Source organism: Megalops cyprinoides, chromosome 3 (genome assembly GCF_013368585.1).
Source record: "Megalops cyprinoides isolate fMegCyp1 chromosome 3, fMegCyp1.pri, whole genome shotgun sequence".
Taxonomy (NCBI): domain Eukaryota; kingdom Metazoa; phylum Chordata; class Actinopteri; order Elopiformes; family Megalopidae; genus Megalops; species Megalops cyprinoides.
Genome location: NC_050585.1, coordinates 12,071,258 through 12,085,939, shown reverse-complemented (window position 1 = coordinate 12,085,939; position 14,682 = coordinate 12,071,258). Strand labels below are relative to the sequence as shown.

General features: G+C 37.6%; 2 protein-coding genes across 2 annotated transcripts; one reads left to right on the top strand and one right to left on the bottom strand.

Moving 5' to 3' along the window:
• Positions 1-7,736: 7,736 nt before the first annotated feature.
• Positions 7,737-10,490, bottom strand: hsf5 (heat shock transcription factor family member 5). The gene is given in 5 exon segments (XM_036523288.1): positions 7,737-7,749; positions 8,590-8,759; positions 9,180-9,277; positions 9,490-9,887; positions 9,955-10,490. Coding segments are annotated over 5 exon segments (1,215 nt in total).
• Positions 10,491-11,502: 1,012 nt separating this feature from the next.
• supt4h1 (SPT4 homolog, DSIF elongation factor subunit) lies at positions 11,503-14,458 on the top strand. Its single transcript, XM_036525325.1, has 5 exons — positions 11,503-11,678; positions 12,799-12,905; positions 12,995-13,050; positions 13,557-13,610; positions 14,004-14,458. Exons 1-5 carry the CDS (start codon positions 11,610-11,612, stop codon positions 14,069-14,071), a joined length of 354 nt encoding a protein of 117 aa, XP_036381218.1. The 5' UTR covers positions 11,503-11,609; the 3' UTR covers positions 14,072-14,458.
• The last annotated feature ends 224 nt before the right edge of the window (positions 14,459-14,682 follow it).

Here is a 14,682-nt window from a genome sequence, read left to right as displayed (position 1 = left end):
CCGTGTTTCTGAAAAATGTGGACAGGCTTCTGTAAATATTTCACTTGCTAAACAGACTTCAATTACACTTCCGACACTTTGTTGTTGTAATGGTTAATTGAAACAAATGTATTCCATGTAATAATCCAAGATCGATTTAAAATAACACAACGAAAGTACCAAAACGCATCGTTTCGCGAATATATCGGATTTAAATGCAAGAAAATCCTTCCGATGCAGTTCCTTTCTTCGAGCCGCAAGGAATAGGGAAAGACTTCACCACCAGCAGAGAATTTCCAATGAAAACAAAACTTGAAAGCCAATGGGTTCGCTACTTGTAAGCACCACAGGAATAGACCATCACGCTGCTGCGGTCTTAAGAAAAAGTTACGTTCTCCGACAAACTTTTGGAAACAAAAATCTAAATGAAATCAACTTGTTGCATTCGCTCCTTTGCAGAAGTACGCAGGTTGAAAGTACTCTCGAGACAAGTATCACCAAGTTCGCCAGCTAGCTGTAGCGAGCTAGCCTACTTGTGAAATGTTTAACCCACGGAACCGTTGCACTGGTTAGCTAACATTAACTATCGATAGCTGAGTAGCTAGCAAGCCATGTACAATTACACAAGGCATAAAATCACGTGTAATTTCTGTACCCAAAGTATCCACATGGCGGTTGGTAGCTATTATTTCCCCAGCATCTAAAACGTGCTCGCTGTTTGTGTCACTTCCACGATGATTATTTCCTCAGGTTTCCAGGGAGGTTAAATGAGCTAATTTCAGAAACGAAATCCTTTCGAGTTGGCGTTAAAAACTGCCGAAAAAGTAGCAAGCTAATGAACTTCTGTAGGTTTGCAGAGGCAGTTTACGGATTGTAAAAAGTAAAACTACTTCAAAGTTAATCCTTAAAGAGGAAATATGAAGAAGTATAATAGTTCAGAGAGGAACGCTGTACATTTGCACTGTCTCGTTGCCTGTTTCCTTAGCCCTCCCCTGGGATCTCATTGACCGTCTACCTGCTGACTGCCTGTCACCGAGGGTGGAGCAGCCATGGGCTGCACAAACCCAAAAGGCGACACCGCACTCCCTCTACTGGAGAGATAAGACAAAGTTCAGCAGCACGTAGCTCCAAGGATCTGGGCAAGCATAGGACGCTTGGCCGGAGCTTGCTGAACGCAGTCCTAGGGACCCCTGTGGATGCTGGTTTTCGTTTGAACTGAGATGGCTATTCCCAATATAATGAACTGTTTGTGAAGCTTTATACTGAACTAGCCGTTTATCTGTGACGATCTGAGGCCACATTGTAACAGAAAGGCAAACACATATGGCTGCCACAAAGAATGAACATCACCTGTTTATTCAGGGATATGCTAATCTTTCCAACAGCTACTGCATTTAGTTTCTGAAATGCGCCCTGTGGCAACTCCGTTGAATAGACGCTTACACTAAATAAAAATGGGTGGAGGGATGGGTGGATTTATTGAATGATTAAATGTTTTCATTCATCCATTCATCCTATAATTCATTCATTTATCGATTGGTTGGTATGTGTACAGGTGAAATTATACTGGAGACCTAAATGCCGAAAGTGTGGACGTGTGGTTAGATTGCTGAAATTAAATGGATACATGTGGGAAATGAAGTTCACCAGTGAACAAAGCAAATGTTAGTCAGGCTGACTTTATTTCGGTTTAAATTTATTTTAAGGCAAAAAATTAAAAAAAATAAAATAAAATAAAAAAATCACAGAAGCACATAAATGAATATTTTCAATAACCTTGACTAGTTAAGAGATTGCTTTGAATGAAAATACAGGGGTCCCAGGGACAAGATGTGGGAAGAATACAGATTATTTGTTTTGACTTTATTATGTGCATTAATTCATTTACCTTCTAAAATTCAACACTCTGTTAGTTTCTCTAGGAGTTAATAAGGAACAGACTCTGCAGTGAACATATGATCAAAAATGGAACCCATAAATATATAGATGCAAACATAACTAGACATTTTGGATTCACAGAAAGGTACCTTTGCCTGGTTGTACATGTTCTCACAATAACATTCGCTCTGGCTGTGTGGTGGGCTAGATCACTGGATTTATATAAAATCAGTTATTGCAGGGGTATTCCCAAGCTGTCCCCTGTACTTTTGTGGCATGTTTCCTATAAATTTGTTCATGTGTGGCCAAACTGTAATTTATCCTAGGCATTTCAACATATAATTTAGACCACAGAGAACAGACAAATGGCATCATGTCTGGAGATGCTAAAAATGGAATCCTTTTTTCTAAATCAAAATTTTGGACATTATTTGCCCAATGTAATGAATAAACAAATAAATAAACAAACCCCAGAGTTTCTTTTTTCCAGATAGAAATATTCCTTGAGTACTGAAGTGGACACTCATTTGGAACATAAAAGATACTGTGTAATTTCAGTTCTCAGTTGAGTCAGAAACTATCTCTCCACCCAGATACATATTTCACATGTACAGAACCACTCGTCACTATGACCACTCGTGGCATGTGACATGGATACTCTCTAAGACACATTAGCCCACATATGCACAGGGCCTCATGATCTTAGTCTGTATAAGACCTCTGTATAACTTTATATAGACTAAAAGACAAGAATGACATGAGTATTCAGACCCAATTCTCTCATTTTACTGAATTAAAAATATGTTGAAATTTTGTTCTGTGAGATATTTTATCTAACACTTAAAGTCAAAATTCATAATTTTAAGGTGACATTGCTTCACTTTGTGTGTAATTTTTTAAAAAGAAGTTGCACTGTTGGCTAAAGGTCTTCATGCCAGTCCGTTGCCTTCTATGGATGAAAAAGGCTGCATTCTTGAGCCTTATGGTAGTCTTAAGACCAAATAAAAAAGAGGAATTCCACAGCCTACACTGTCAGGTGAAAAAATGGTGCCACGTCATGAAAATGAATGTGAGCAGGCAAGATACCACAAAGCAACTTATCATGGAAAAACTCACAATTAATTAATTTGAGTCTAACCAAATTAAAACTATGATATTCTGTTTGATTTATTTGGACATGGACTGGGCTATGGCAATGCAATTTGAACACCTCCAGCAATCTCATTCATTATATTCAGATATTGAATTAATTGAAGTGACTCATATTTTTAAAATTATATTTAATAACAGATTGTATAAAAATACTGAATACCTCAAATAGGTTTTGTTCCATGTTTGAAGAACTCAGCTAAGGACATTTCTTAGTAAATTCAGAGAAAAAAATTATTGTTTAAAACAAAACTGTTAAAAATCTTGTTACATCTTGTCGGGCTCCTCTTTTAAGCCCAAACTTAAAACATAAGAATCTTATGGTCCTGGAGGGATGTGGTTCTTATAACTGGAATACACTGTGTAAGGCACCATCTCAAGTGATTAAGCGAGAGTCTATCAGTGGCTCAGTAAAGCCCGTATTAATTAGAGTCAACCACAGGCCTTGTCCTCATCTGGGTATCAAAAACTTTAACAGCAGACCAATATTTGACCTAAGTCAAAGACGTATTTCTGTTAATAATAAACATATAGAAAATACAACATATGAGGAAGTTGGCATTATGACACACTAAAAATATTTCCACAGCAGGCTTCCACAAAGTGACGAGTGTCACTAATTACCTTCATGACAGAGTTGTATACATCTGGAAAACACAAGACTGCCTGTTTAATAATGATTTAACACTGAAATTTTATGAATATCAATGTACCCTTTTTTCTGAGTCAGAAATAAGATAACGAGATGGGTCAAAGTTCCTGGTGGGATGGGGAAAGGTCAAAGTGGCATGGCGTACTCCCTGGTTCTGAGCAGGTGCTTTCCCATTCAGGTCAAAAGGCAGTTGGGTCAGTAAGGATGATGTCATCCAACAATGGATCCAATGAATACACTGTTAACATCTCAGCTGATTGTGACCAGCCTTTTATTCAGTTACATCATTCAACAGTGAAGCACAGTGCTAGTCAGTAACTCATTTATGTGGCTATCAGTCTGTGTATTTGAAGGCTGGCTGTCACTCCTCTCTATACTTCCAGAACTGGCTCTGATATACAGGCTATCATCAGGATGGAGAGGAGTGGAAATCATTTACTGTACTGGTCAAAGACATTGACTCACAAAAACAGAAGATTCAGTCTACATCAAGATCCAAAACATGTACATACATCTTATCTCTTTCACACTGCCATGAGTGCAAAAAGCCCATTTTCCCTTTACAGTGTCTTGCTTGATATGCTTACTGCTTGATTATGCCATCAATTTGCTGTTCAATCTTTATAATTCATTTTTCACACCTCCCTTGTTAACTTGTAGTTGTGGTGGTGATGGCATCCATTTTGGAATTTGTTTTCTATACTTTTTTCAATTTTTTTGAGAGATTCCTTTTTGAGATGTAAAATGGTGTACATAGAAATTCTTACAAGTAAAACAGTTGAATATTTCTTCCCTGGATACCACATCAAAGTTGATTCCGAATATTGAAAGTTGAAAGATGAAAGCTGTATCTATTATAATGTTAGGCATTATTGACGGTGGTTATAAATGGGCCAGCTGCCTTCTCACCTTAAATTCCTTGTTGTTATATTCCATAGTGCACAACAATATTTTTCTGAATCTCTCAACTGTCCTTTACATTGTTTGACCTGTAATGGACAACTGTGGGAAACAGGAAACCTGTTCTAGAGACTTACACGTGTGGGAAAAGTGCCTCTGAAGCATACTTTTTCATTGAAATAGAACACCATGAGCAGTTTGTCTTCCAGGAGTTCAACTACTGTCTCTGCAAGCTGCTTTTCTTTTACTACAATGAATTTAGAAATAAAGATGAACCTTGCCATATGTCATAATGTGGCGTGGAGGTTATTACAAATAAATACTTTAGTGATATAATTGATAAAAGTGCTTAATCTTATCGTATATCAATGCACAACCTTTTTACTAAAAGTAAAAAATGTGTAAAAAAGATTTCCTTGTGTACTATTTCAGAATCCAAACAAACAAGCAAGCAATTATACCTATATTTACCTAAGCGGAACCCTCAAACACTTCACCACTACTTGTGTTGCCATTGCTTATCATCTGGTCCTTTGTTCAACCTTTGAGATAGAACACAGAAAAAAAGACAAAGACGTAGGGAAATGTTTCTTTACAAATATGTTTGTTATAAAATGGTAGTTACAGCCTACAGTTCTGACCAGCCTGATTTGAAATGTATGCATATGTATATTTAAAAATAAATGAATATTGACAAAAATTAATAATAATAAAATACATAATAACAGGAGGCAACCATCCTATCTGGGGAATGGCTATATGGCTTCCTACATAGGCTGTAACACAGGGGAAAGGAGAGAATCACATTGATTAAATAATGTTCATCCTGAAAACACACTTCAGAAACCTGCACTTCTGTCAATTTGCAAACAGAAACAAAACGGTGCAGGCTATTCGTATCTGAACATAACTATGAACATTATATTAAAATTACAATAATATTTTTGTGAGGCCAGGGCTCTCAACCAATCATGATGATTATATCACAGACGTTAACAAGTTATAATGGATACAATCTCTATCACTACATAGTATAGCTATCAAATGCATTTCTCCTATACAGTTGCAATCACAATTGCAAAACACAAATTTAAATTCAAAGCCAATGTTCTGACAACAAATCAATCAGCAAGATAATGTTGAATAACAATATGTTTAGTAGCAATCTAAATCAAAATATCTTTAACTTTAACAGCGTGAGATATCTTAGTGGCTATAGATACGCTGTGCTAAAATTGACTAATCTGTAGAGGTAGTGGACCAGACAGGTATGCTAATTAGCTGTAAATTGTATGCTCAATTTGAGTAATTGTCTAGCTCGCAAAGGTAGTGGACTGGTCAGTTATGTAGCAACATAACATGAGGTTAGAAACATCTGAACGAAGCTTGAAATGCTCATCTGTCACTTCTATTCATTTTATCTGCAAATGCTACGAAATGTCTGAAAGTTTCATGCAGGTTTGAATAGTCTTGACATTGTGCCCCTCTGTTGCACACATACACCTGTAGTTTCACACACAGTCTTATTAACCTAGGTAAAAAAGGTAGGTGGTAAAATTTTTTCGGGGTTTGCCTGTATTCGAAGTGAACAACTCTTTTTCATATGTGGAAAACAGGCGCCCTCTTGAGTTACCGTCAAAGAATTACACCAGCAGACAATGTATAAAGAGTCTGATATTTTGTACTTTCCAAGTTAAGCATCTGTGATGATCTCTCTCACTATTAATAGAAACCAGAATTCCTACGAAAGGACCACAGAATGTGTAGACTCCAATATGGTGTCTCATCATTCATTACTGAAACAAAAGCAGGAAGAACAGCAGTATTTGATGATGTACTGTGCTTGAAATAAATAGAATATATTCATGTAACGTAAGTAATATGTACTGGAATGCTACATTGGGCATATGCATACATACAATATAATATTCCAATTGTATTATTAAAGGATTTTGTCTGTCTATCAACATAGCTTTACAGCAAACCCTAAGTTTAGAATTTCTCACTCATATTATTGTGACTCCAGTAGCCATCTCCTTTGAGTGATTTGTAACTACTACACATTTATCAGCTGGTCACATTCACAAAAATGATCTCAGTGAAGGAGTTTAGATACTACTTTATCTACCTATACATGAAGGAAAATAAAATATGTACAGTCTGGAATCTGATTTCAAGCATTTGAAGGTTATAAGTGAAAGCTCAAAAAAAGTCCGTGGCTCAGTCTACAGACAATCACCACCTGTTAACACCAGTATGATTAGACCAACAAGAAATACAACACTGAAGAAAGAGTCAACGTTGCTGTGAATAACATTACATTTTAATTAGAAAGTATTTTAATAGTGAAGAAACAGCTTTGCCTCACACTAGACAACAATATCACTAAGCAAACTTGCATATTTGAAAAAATGTAAAATTAAGATCAATTTCAGTATTCAAATAAAACCCTGAGAACATACAACCAATAGTTTACAGTCAGATGATTGGGACGTTAAACATGTTTTGTATATCTGAATAGATTTAACAACAATAAAAGTAAAAATACATTGGAAAAGTAATATAATTCAGAGTATTTGTTACTCTATTCATGACTTCACATAAACAATGTCAAAAAACTGAGGTAAATTAATGTATGATTTACAAGAATGCCTATCAAACATTAGTTAAATATGAATTTGTATTTCCTTGGGTAACTAACAGATATGCCAAATGAGTTAACTTCAAATCATAAGTAAACTGCAATAGCATGTCAACACAGAGCTAAATATAAATTAACACTACAGCTGCCAAAGTAATAATCTAACTGAACTGAAATCGTAATATTAAGTTGAATTATATATATAAAATACAATTACCTCTTCTGCGAATACAACAATAAATTAGAATAAATATGCAAAGGGAACAATGGACTCATAAACATGAACTATATACAACCTCTTGTACTTGTACTATGTAAAGACACCTACTCTTTTATTCATTACTCAGAAATTACAGGCTAATAACTCTCAGTACATTTAGCATAAAGAAAACTCTTATTCTTTGGCACAGAGAGTGATAGGGATTTTTTAAATCAAGAGGAATCTTTGCTAGCCCTGTGAAACATTTCTTGGAAATGGGTGCTGTGCTGTGAAGATCCTGTTTTGTTTGTACTCAGGATTGCTGTTTGCATGCAACTTCAACCAGCAGATCTGAGGAGAAAGAATTACATAAATACAACACAGGGGATAAGCATTTGCAGGGTGGCAGATATTTTAAAAAGTCTCATGAACATTTAATTTGGAACAAGTATAGATAACACACACATTTGTTTTGAAATGTCTCGTACAAAATACTTTCGTGTAAATAGCAAGTTACAGAGATAATTACACAAGACAATTACAGACAATTACACAGAGACACTTATTGACACTTATTGAAACCAATGTGAACACCAAGAAATGCAAAATGACTGGCTAACTTCTTGTTAATAAAGTATTACCTAGAGACTTGTGTTGTCTGCTGCTCCTGCTATCCTTGGCCTTGCTGGGGGAAGTTGAGGCCTCTGTCAGTTTACTGCTGCTTTCCAAGGGTCTGACCTCTGTAGTTTTCCCATGGCATCTAGAAAGATTCTCCACATTTTTCAATACCTGTAAACAAATCAAATGAATGAAATTCATGAATTAAAAATGTGAAAATCTAAAATCTCACAATAAGCACAGATCAATGGAAAGGACCATAACAAAATTTCTTGTGGCTCAAGTTGATTTCCACTGTGACCTGCATGTACAAAGTTTTCAACCTCATTATGAATTACACTTGGGATATATCTCACTTATTAAAATTTTGACAGCTCAAAAGGTAAGTACCCAAATGAGGTACTTGCCCTCTGTGAGAAATCCAAAGGAACTGTCTGGCTGGACTCTGGAAGAGGCAGTCCCTGCTCTTGGTCATTCTGTGTGTCAGTCTCTGAAAGTCTGGTAGGGGTCATGACTGGATTCAGACTGATGGTAGTGGAGAGCTGTTGCTGTAACACAGTAGTGGCTTCAGACTGCTTCTCAGGGCTTTCCACTTTGACCATCTGTGGTTTAGGGGAGACCTGCAGCTCATCAACTATCTGGAAAACTGTTTCCAAGTTGACATCATTCTTCTTGGCCTCTTCGTTACCATTGCCCTGCCAGTCTTGGCTACAAGGGTGTAAGAACCCCATAGGGTAATTTGGCTAAAAGAGGGACAGAAAAGTATACAATCAACATGACAACCAAACCAAACCAAATAATAGGTTCTGAACTTACTGACTTTCACAAACACATGCAATGGAACAGAGTGTAGTACACAGTCTCATTGTGTAGCATTTTTCATGTGTTTTTTTGGTGTGTGTCATTTTTCATCTTGTCTGTAAATATTTACAAACATTTTCTCAAATACACATTCATTCCCTATTGCACAAATCAAGGTTCTTACCTTGGACTTGAGTTCGTTAAAACTATTTCTGTTCACTCCAAAAGCAAAGCAAAGTAACAGCTTGAAATGCACATTTGAGATGAATGATATTATTCATTAATAACCGATATGTAATCTATGTGACATTACTCTTGAAGGGGTACTTTATTGTGGAAATGTCTTGTCAATATTCGCTCACCTGATAATAACTGTACTGTGAAAATGAGGAATGGTTTTGTTGGGCACATCCTGTCATGTTAGGAGTCACTGACCCAGGCGAACAACACTGGCACATTGCTGTAAACCATGAATTAAAAAAAAAAAAAACAACAATGCACATTTGTATCAACATTGCAAATCTACATTATACATTTAAAGAAACATCTGATCATTGCAAACTAACCTCCTTTGGTTTTGTGGTCTAAATAAGTCATGTGCTTCTATATATAATAAACTGTATGAATGTATAACGACACTATCACGACACCCATCACTAAGATACAACGAACCTGAAGCATAAAATCCAGGGGCGTACTGTGGATGATGGGGGATGAAATTGTTATACTTCTGTCCTGGAGCGGCCATGCCTTGTGAACCCTGTTGAACGTTTTTGGTAGTGGGGCCGGACTGTGCTGAGCAAGTTGTGTCAGTAGGAAAACGCTGAATGACTGACACTGGGATCCCCTTGTCTGTGAAAAAGGTCGTAGGTGAAGACGAATCGCTGTGTCCCATTAACCAGCCGCGCTGTGGGATCGGGGTCCGGTCATAGCCCTTCATGGGATGCGGTCTACTTGGCTGGTACTGATAGGGGGATGAGTTATCTCGGGGGTATCCTCGATGTACCTGTCCGACAAACATTGAACCTGTACACACGTTATCAGTGTTGTAGTACTTTTAAGAAAATCTACTTTTAAAAAAAACACCAACGTTTCGGTATTAAAAAAAAACCTTGCTGTAACTGGCGGTGCATACACAGAAGTCTTATCTACTTACCACGCTTAGCTATTTTTCCCTTATCCTCTTCGGATGCATTTGATAGAAGTCGTTGAATGCGACTTGGGGGCCTGCAGTTAACTTCTAGTCCTGCTTCAAGTTTCGCTTTGTTGCTAGTAGTCAGCCGTTTTAAATTCACAAGCAATTCTGGGTGGTCTCGCTTGAAATTTGGATTTTGAAAGCGGTGTTTTTGCTGTTGTACCCCGTCCGTCACGACGAGATCGCCGTCTCCTAATTTCTCTGAGCTACCAGGACCCTGATCTACTTTTCGGAATCCGTAAAGGTTGAGCTGACGAATGAAGCTGGTGAAATTGGTGGTTTTGAAAACTGGTTCGCTCACTGGCTTCACTGGAGACAGCAGCTCCGTTTCAAATAATTGCTGATTGATTACGATACCCTCACCACTGTGATCCCAATTAATCGATCGATTCTTCGGGTTGTTCACAAGGCACCAGAGTTTCGCGGGGAAGTTGTTGGGGTTAATAGGGAGGGTGAAGAAGGCCTCTTCTAGTTCCATTTGATCAACAGCTGGATTGAAACAAATAAACAAAAAGTTACCATTCATAAACTGTGGTTATCATGACGATCAATAAGGATCAGCCATTAATTATCCACGGAATAAGATCTTATCCGTGTGGATTTCGCTAGCTAGCTGACTGACAACCAGTAGCAACCTCGTTAAAGCTAGCTGAACCATTAACTCAGGCACATCGTAGTAGCGTTAGGTCGTTGGCTTGCTAGCAATTATTTAAACACCTCCGATGCTATATTTGTGAGACTTTGGTCAAGATCTAACATTAAATAACTATAAAGAATACCTTGAAATGTGACCTTTCTCATGTTCTCAAATGGCTCTCAGAACCGTTGAAAAGTATTCCCGAACCGTTAGTGCGCGTTCCCATATCAGGTATTTGAATTCCAAAGGAAACCATGGTTCTCGAGCTACAGCCGTAAGCGCACCGCTAGATATTACATAGCAAACGAGTTGACGCTGGAATCAGAGACCATAATTAGATACAACTCCTGTTTTGGCTTTAGAATTCTTATGATATGCACCAGACGGTAGCTACACAAGTTTTTGTGAGAAGGTCCTCACAGTCGTGGCTACCGTTGTTTATTTTTATTCAAAGGGCTTCTTTATGAAATGATTTTTTGATGAACGTTTTCTTCACAAACATGGAAAAGCTCCATTACAGGCAGTTAAGTTTGTTCGAAAGCAATGGGTTTATTTTCACAACTCTTTGCTAATTATTTGTCGTAGGAATTCAGTGCGTTTACTTTTTGCATTAAACATTAACATCCTGTCAAAAGTTTCATCAACCAATCACAAGAGTATGTCTAATTAGATAGCTAATGTGGAGTTGAGTTAGCCTGAATCAGCGTTTGGGAGGGGGATAGCCTGTCCTTCCGTCAAAAAAGACAGTGAAAGAGAAGCTATACCCTTTGCTCATTGATTAAACGGGTAACAATGATGTCATGGACCGAGGTGATAGCCTCGACGCAAATTTATGACGTATATTCACGTCGCCGGAACAAGTCTTCTGTTGCTGATTTCTGCGACCGGAGAGAGCAAACTGCGAGTTAGAAATCAGATTTAGAGGACGAACATTAGCAATCTAACGTTAGGCAATTTCCAATGGCCCTGGAGACTGTACCTAAAGATCTTCGCCACTTGCGAGCGTGTCTCTTGTGTTCCCTTGTCAAGGTAAAGACGTCATGTTAGCTAAATAGCATGTAGCAGTAGCTAAGATGGCTAGATATACGCCATAAATAAGGCAAACAAAGCCCATGGGCTTTCGCTAACTAGCATTATATTAACACGTTAAAACGAATTTGGAAGAACTAGACTAATATTAGTAGCTAGCTAATGTTAAAGCTCATAATTAGTTTGTTTACGTTAGCTGTTGTTGTAGCGCTAGCTTGATAGTTGTTAGTTGTTTTTGATGAACAAGAGCGGGGAAGGGGTGTAAGTGTAACTTAAAAACCTAAATGGATCACCAAAAATATCTGTCGATGCTAGCAGCAGGCCAATTTACCTAACTCTAGGTCTAGCGTAGTTTGCTTGCTGTCTGTGTTTGGTCTACAATGCATTCGGTGTGAATGGGCGTCTTTAAAAGTAATGTAGCTAAAACAAAGAGAATATTGGCTTTTTTAATCATTGGTTTTTTATCACCATTGTACTTTGTTCTTACATGGGGAAGTCATCTACTATAAACCACCCGTACAGCAGACATCTCGGTTGAGGCCGGATGATGATGATGATGATGATGATGATGATGAGTGCAGTAGACATAGTCAGCCCATCTGAAATGGGACCTACTTTGCTATGATCCTCTCAGATGTTCTTCAGAGTTTGCCTGTTTGGCAAGTGACAATTAGAATATACATTTCCAATCCAATGTAGTACAACATTTTTGAGATATGATTGGCTGAATTAATTTTTTTTTTTGTGCTTAACTAGGTATCCACCATGTATTATCATTTTTGATCGATACGATATGCAGGGCACAGTCTTGGTGAATAGAAACATTTCAAATGTCAAGATATGGGCATGTGTATTTTAAAAGTACCAGCTATTTTGTGAGACCTCCAGTATGAGTGCTGAAAAAGAAAAAAACAAATAAAAAATGGAATAGGTCAAGTTCTGAGAGAGTACCTTCAAGTGGATGGCCTTTCATGGATATAAATGACATTTAGGATTCCCATTCTCACGTTGTGCCTTGAAAAACCAAGATAAGTGAGTGTTAGTGGAAGACGAAGGTAATATATCCCTTGGTGCTCACCACTGTTTTAACAGTCAGTATGTCTCCTCTCATCTGTTGTAGACCATCGATCAGTTTGAATATGATGGCTGCGACAACTGTGAGTCCTACCTCCAGATGAAAGGAAACCGGGAGATGGTTTACGAGTGCACAAGCTCATCTTTTGATGGGTACAGTTCACTCCTTCCTATGCAGATTGATTTTATGCTAAATGTGAGTTATGTCCGTTCTGAACCTTGAACCATCTTTTTTTTTTCAGGGTGATAGCGATGATGAGCCCGGAGGATAGCTGGGTGGCAAAATGGCAGAGAATTAGTAAGTAATATGTTTGTGTTGATGGAAGCAAAGAACAGCAAGCCTTTATTAAGACAAGTTGGTGTGCTTTTTTCCACATGAATTAATTTCACATCAGACTGCTTTGTAGGGTGTCCAGTGATCAATTTTAAAATCATGAATATTCATTAACCACAAATGTACAGAGTCTTTAGATTTGCCATGTCTACCACATAGGCTCAGTTGGATATGGTAGGTCATGTCTTCCACTGTCTCCTTTATCAATATTTAATGCGACACATGTGTACTGCATAAATTGCATGTTCTTGAGCGCTGGGGCTTTGAGTGAGCAAACATAGGCACATGTCCACATCCCAGAATTAATTGAAGATAGAAGTCAGGCTCTTCCTTGGTCTTAACCTGGTTTGTTTAAAGTGTCAATTTGTGTATGTGTGTGTGAGTTTGTGGAGAACCATTTTGATATGTTTGCTTAAAACTATGAATCAGTTGGATGATATTAATTTTATTATTATTATTATTGTTTACAGGCAATTTCAAACCCGGGGTCTATGCTGTAACCGTCACAGGACGATTGCCTCCAGGTACTTTCCTATGAATATAGTGACATAGTCCCAGCACTGGTCTTGGATCACACTACTTCGTATCTCTGTGTTTTGGAGGGAGAATCAGATGTCCTCCTTAGTTCTCTAATTGGCTAGCCGTATGCCTATAGTTGAATATGAACAGAAAAAGTGGAACATTGCTCATACTAGCTGAGCTTCCAGCTCCCTTTTTTCCCCTAATTTCCCAATGAAACAAAATGGAAGCTCTTGCACCGGGGAGTGAAAAGAGTTCCAGTTTTTCTGAATAAGCATGATGGCGGGGTTACTTGGAGTTTTACTCACCTCTAGCCTGAAGCATCATGTTGTAGTTTATGTTCCATAAATCACAGCATTGCAGACAGTTTCTGTAAACTGTTGTGTTTGTCTTCTCAGGTGTTGTGAGGGAGCTGAAAAGCAGAGGAGTGATCTACAAGTCCAGAGACACAGCTGTCAAGACATAAGAATGGCACCATCAATCACGTTTCATTCCTGTAAAAACGGCCCTGATTGTCATGTCTTCTCATGCGGATGAGTCATTTGTCCTGTTTTGTAAACTGAACATGTCTCCATATTTCACATTATCTGTGACATCTCTTGAATAGTCCATTGTTCTTGTTTTGAGTAGAGTAAAGATTTGTTGAATAAGGATAATAAAGGACTATTGTCTTTTTTTATTGGGGAACGATGTGTGTATGTTGGAATTTGTGTTGAGATTACTTCTGTATTTCTAAGAGGAAATGGAATGGGTTTATTTGTGTTATTAGAATTCAAAATGATTATTTTGTTCTGCTGTTTCCATTCCTTTTGAGGGCTCCCTTTGGGGAAATGCCCCAAAATTTTAAAGTACCTGTGGGATTAATAAACAACATTAACTACTTTTAATTAAAAATGATAAATGTCATCTTTGCAACATTCCAGAATAAAGGTTTTCATTTCATTCTATAAAAACAGAGGATGAGTGTTCAGAGTGATTGTCATAAACCAAATATGACAGTTCTGCTGAAAATACGCACAAAATGAACTCTATCACAAGTGATGTTTGTTCTAGATTATGGGAAAAAGTTTACCACAG